The following is a 5,057-nucleotide window of genomic DNA, read 5'->3' on the forward strand; positions in this document are numbered from 1 at the left end:
AGCCTAAAATCATTTTTTTAAATTGAACATCACCTAAAATTTCGCTTCAACTCACATATTGTAATGACCCGGCCGGTCGTTTTGAGAGTTGTAGCTCCGTTTTCCCATTTACTGCTCTATTTGTGCTTTATAGCTGTTATATGACCTATCAGGTTAGATAGTTCGGGTCCGGAGAGATTTTGGAATGAATGAAAATACTTAGTCTCACAATGGAAAGCTTAAGTTGGAAACGTCGACCGGATGTTGATTTATGTATAAATAATCTCGGATTTAAATTCTAATGATTCCAGTAGCTTCGTATGGTAATTTTGGACTTAGGAGCATGTCCAAAAAATTATTTCGAGGACCGTAGTCGAATTAGGCTTGAAATGACGAAAAGTCAAATTTTTGGAAGGTTTGACCGGAGGGTTAACTTTTTAATATCGGAGTAGGAACCTGATTATGGAAAGTTGAATAGGTTTATTATATCATTTATGACCTGTGTGCAAAATTTGAGGTCAATCGGACGCGATTTGTTAGGTTTCGACGTCGTTTGTAGAATTTGGAAATTTCAAAATTTATTTGGCTTGAATCCGTGTGTAATTCATGTTTTCGATGTTATTTGAGGTGATTTGAGGATTCGACTAAGTTTGTATGATGTTTTAAGATGTGTTGGTATGTTTGTTTGAGGTCCCGGGGGCCTCGAGTTGATTTCGGGTGGTTAACGGATCAAAGTTTGAAGTTGAAGAACTGATGAAGTTTGAGGACTGCTGGTGTAATCGCATCTGCGGATTGGGGACCGCAGATGCGAGCTCGCAGAAGCAATAAAAAGGACCATAGAAGCGGCCAGGGAGGCTTTGGGCAGAGGCCGCAGATGTGGACATGCGCGCGCAGAAGCGGCTTGTGCAGAAGCGCAGATGCGAAAAATGGCGCAGGTGCGATGGCTGTTCCGCACCTGCGGTTTGCGCAGATGCAGTTGATGTGTCAAATAAGCGGAGGCAGCTGGGGGTAAGTGTTGTCTGCAGAAGCAGAGTTTCCTCCTCAAAAGCGGTTCCACAGGTGCGTGAATAGGGGCGCAGATATGAAGGGGGCTGGGCAGAACGTTAAAAACGAGAGTTTCGCGATTTTTGCTTCATTTCAACATTTTGAGCTTGGATTTTGGAGGTTTTTGAGGTAAGTTCCTTGTGTTCATCTTTCTTCAATAATTATGTTTCCCCACTGATGTTCCACCTTGATGGTGCATTTTTGAGGTGTAATTTGGGGGTTTGAGGCTAGGGATTTAGAGAGTTATGTTTTGGATTTTGAATGGCCATTTGAGGTTGGATTTTGATAAATTTGGTATGGTTAGACTCGTAAGTGAATGGGCTTTCGGATTTTGTGACTTTTATCGGTTATCGAGACGTGGGCCTGGGGGCCGGGTTTGGGCCGATTTCGGATTTTAGCTATAGTTTCATATTTTGCTTGTGGAATTTATTCCTTTACCCTATATTGATTGTATTGTACTGATTGTGGCTAGATTCGGAATGCTTGGAGACCGATTTAAGGGACAAGGGCATTTTGGGGTAGAGTTTAGCCCGGATTGAGGTAAGTAACACTTTCAAACTTGGTTCTGAGGGTTCGAAACCTGAATTACTTGTTATGTGATTGGTATTGAGGTGACGAACATGCCAAGTGACGGGCGTGCGGGCGTACACCATGAGATTTATGATCTGGTTGACTCCATGGCACTGTATAGTGGTTCTATCTTGTTGATATCCGTGTTTTCATCATGTGATAAAGAAATTGAGCTGTCACTCATGCTAGATATCATATTTAGGCTTTATGCCGGTACTGTTGGGACTCAGAGTGGTCGTTTCTTGTTGTTGTCTTATTGATTTCATTGATATTTCATACTCAGTCATATTCATTCATTTCATATCTTATCTCAGTCTCTGTTGTTATTTATTGATGCATCATATCATTGTCTTCGGGCTAATATCATGACACTGTGATCCCGTGAGAGAGAGACTGGAGAGATTAATAACTGAGTGAGACCGAGTGCTTGATTCTGAGTGACATTTATGGGATTAGGATGCACGCCGCAGTGGTTATACTGATTTATGATAGCGCTTGGGCTGAAGGAGCCCCCCCGGAGTCTGCACACACCCCCAGTAAGCGCGATTGATATTATTGAGGGATGGATCTTCCCTGGACATAGATCTTGTCCGAAGCATTTTATACCTGGAGATGGATCTTCTCCACGCGCTGGATTTGCCCTACTCGGTACTGGGTGACTGATGGTCAGTGATATATATATTCCGGGATAGATCTTCCCTGGGCCATTTGGGACATATACAGTACCGAGTGATTGAGCATTTGAGAGTGTGAGCACATGAGGCTGTCAGTATGGTGCATCACATACAGTGTGTGCATTGGCATGGTAGAAGTAGAGGAGTTATATTCTTCATATCATTCAGATTTGATCCATTTTACTGTTTTTAGATATCTGTCGAACTTGAAAGTATGTCTATATTTATGCACTGTTATTTTCTGTATTGAACTGTGACGGTCGAGTTCATTACTACTTTCAGCCTACAGTTTGGGTTTGTTACTTACTGAGTCGGTTGTACTCACGCTACACCCTGCACATCATGTGCAGATCCAGGTAGGTCTGGTTACGGCGGCTGCTGAGTGAGGAGTCTAGATCTCGGAGACTATCGAGGTAGCTGCATGGCGTTCACAGGCCTTGACTCTCCTTCATTATCTTTATCTGTATTTCAGTTCTTATTTCCTCAAACATTTTAGTAGGCTATATCCTTGTATAGATACTCATGTACTCGGTGACACCCCGATTTGTTTTTTTGAGAGATTTGTATTGCGTTGTGGTTTTATTTCAGTTTTTAAATGGTTTCTTAAATATTAACTGCTTCCGTTTTATTTTCAAAGTTTTTACTTGGTGATCTGGTTGAGTAGTTGGCTTGCCTAGTTCCACGATAGACGCCATCACGGCGGTTTGTTTTGGGGTCGTGGCAAGTTAGTATCAGAGCCTAGGTTACATAGGTCTCACAAGTCATGAGCAGGTTTAGTAGAGTCTTATGGATCGATACAAAGACGTCTGTACTTATATTCGAGAGGTTGTCGAACCCTTAAGAAATTTCACATTCTTGTATTCTTATCGTGCGGTTTGTTGATTCCGGTAACTAAACTTCTGTTATTTTATTCTCTCACGGATGGTAAGGACACGTACTACCGGGCAGGATGGACAGCCACCAGTACCACCAGCTAGGGCCGCGAGAGGCCAAGGTTGCGGTAGAGGTTACGGTAGGGGCAGGGGTGCAGCTCGTACATCAGCTAGGGCAGCACCTACAGACCCACCAGTTGCTCCAGCTCAGGAGCAGGTATCCGATATAGCTGACCCGACAGGACCAGCTTAGGCACCAGCTGTGCCCATTGTGATTTCAGGCCTTCAGGAGGCTTTGGCCCAGATATTGATAGTTTGCACTAGCCTTGCTCAGGTGGTTTCGGCTCAGGCCACACCTGCCACTTCTCAGGTCGGGGGAGGTACTCACACCCCTGTTGCCCGTACTCCAGATCAGGTAGTACAGGGACTTCAGATACCGGGGGCACTACCAGCCCAGCCAGTTACAGCTGCTCAGGCCCTGGTAACCCCTATTATGGCAGATGATGATCAAAGGAGACTTGAGAGATTTGGGAGGCTTCGACCTCCATCATTTAGTGGTGCTGAGTCAGAGGATGATCAGGGCTTTTTGGATAGGTGCGAGCGGATGCTTCGGACAGCGGGTATTCTGGAGACCAATCGGGTCTCATTCACTACTTTTTAGTTTTTTAGGGCTACCTTCAAATGGTGGAAGGATTATGAGAGGCGCAGGCCGGTCGGTGCAACACCACTTACATGGTTGGAGTTCTCCGTTCTCTTCTTGGAGAAGTTTATGTCGCAGTCTCATAGAGAGGAGCTGCACAGACAGTTTGAGCAGCTTCGTCAAGATGGCATATCTGTGACGCAGTACGAGATGAGATTTTCTAAGTTGGCTCGTCATGCAGTTTGGCTAGTTCCCACTGATAGGGAATGGATTAGGAGATTCATTGATGGCCTCACGTATTAGCTGCGGTTGCTTATGACTAGGGAGAGGGTATCTGGTGCTACTTTTGATAAGGTAGTTGACATCGCTCAGCAGATAGAGATGGTCTGTAGAGAGGAGCGTGGAGAGAGGGAGGCCAAGAGGCCTCGTGGACCAGGTGATTTCAGCGGTGTTCCTTCAGGGGGGGTCAATTTTACCGCGGCAGGGGTCGTCCTTACAGGCACGCTCAGACGGGTTGTCCAGTTCACCGTGGTGAATCATCCAACCATGGTTCATATAGTTATCATCAGGACCTGTCATCTCTCAGTGCCCTACCAGCTCAGAGTTCATCCCATGCACCTTTAGTTCAGGGCTCATCGGCACCGGGGTCTTCTAGCGAGTATTCTGGTGCTCGGGGCTCCCTCCAGTCCCCACTGTCATTAGCAGGGAAGGATTGTTTTGAGTGTGGAGATATGGGTCACATCAAGAGGTATTGTCCCCGCCTTATGGGAGGTCCAGCTCAGCAGAGGAGGCAGCCTATGACTTCAGCTCTCGTTACTTCACCACCCGCTCAGCCAGCTCGGGGTAGAGCTTAGTCAGTTAGGGGCCGCCCTATAGGGGGAGGCCGATCAGGTGGCGGTCAGGCTCGATTCTATGTTAATCCTGCCAGACCAGATGTTGTTGCTTCAGATGCAGTGATCAGTGGTATTGTCTCAATTTTCCACAGAGAGGCCTCTGTACTATTTGACACTAGTTACACTTATTCATATGTATCATCATACTTTTCTCATCATTTGGATATGCCCCGTGAGTCCTTAGTTTCATTTGTTCATGTCTCTACGCCGGTGGATGATACTATCATTGTGGACCGTGTATATCGGTTGTGTGTAGTGACCATTGGGAGTCTGGATACTAGAGTTGATCTCTTACTGCTTAGCATGGTTGATTTTGACGTGATATTGGGTATTGATTGGTTGTCTCCATGTCATGCTGTTCTAGATTGTCACGCTAAGACTGTGA

At 45.5% G+C, this 5,057-nt stretch overlaps 1 protein-coding gene across 1 annotated transcript; it reads left to right on the forward strand.

Annotated features, from left to right (window-relative positions):
* The first annotated feature begins 3,188 nt into the window (after nucleotides 1-3,188).
* LOC138896369 (uncharacterized) lies at nucleotides 3,189-4,633 on the forward strand. Its single transcript, XM_070181173.1, has 5 exons — nucleotides 3,189-3,356; nucleotides 3,555-3,733; nucleotides 3,809-3,982; nucleotides 4,103-4,244; nucleotides 4,349-4,633. The coding sequence occupies exons 1-5, from the start codon at nucleotides 3,189-3,191 to the stop codon at nucleotides 4,631-4,633; spliced, it is 948 nt and encodes a 315-aa protein (XP_070037274.1).
* The last annotated feature ends 424 nt before the right edge of the window (nucleotides 4,634-5,057 follow it).

This window comes from Nicotiana tomentosiformis, chromosome 7, assembly GCF_000390325.3.
Source record: "Nicotiana tomentosiformis chromosome 7, ASM39032v3, whole genome shotgun sequence".
Classification (NCBI taxonomy): Eukaryota; Viridiplantae; Streptophyta; class Magnoliopsida; order Solanales; family Solanaceae; genus Nicotiana; species Nicotiana tomentosiformis.

Coding starts and splice junctions, on each gene's coding strand:
- LOC138896369 (XM_070181173.1), top strand. CDS start 3,189: ATGGTAAGGACACGTACTACCGGGCAGGATGGACAGCCACCAGTACCA. Junction 3,357..3,554: donor TTGCTCCAGCTCAGGAGCAG/GTATCCGATATA, acceptor ACTCCAGATCAG/GTAGTACAGGGACTTCAGAT. Junction 4,245..4,348: donor GCGGTGTTCCTTCAGGGGGG/GTCAATTTTACC, acceptor AGTTATCATCAG/GACCTGTCATCTCTCAGTGC.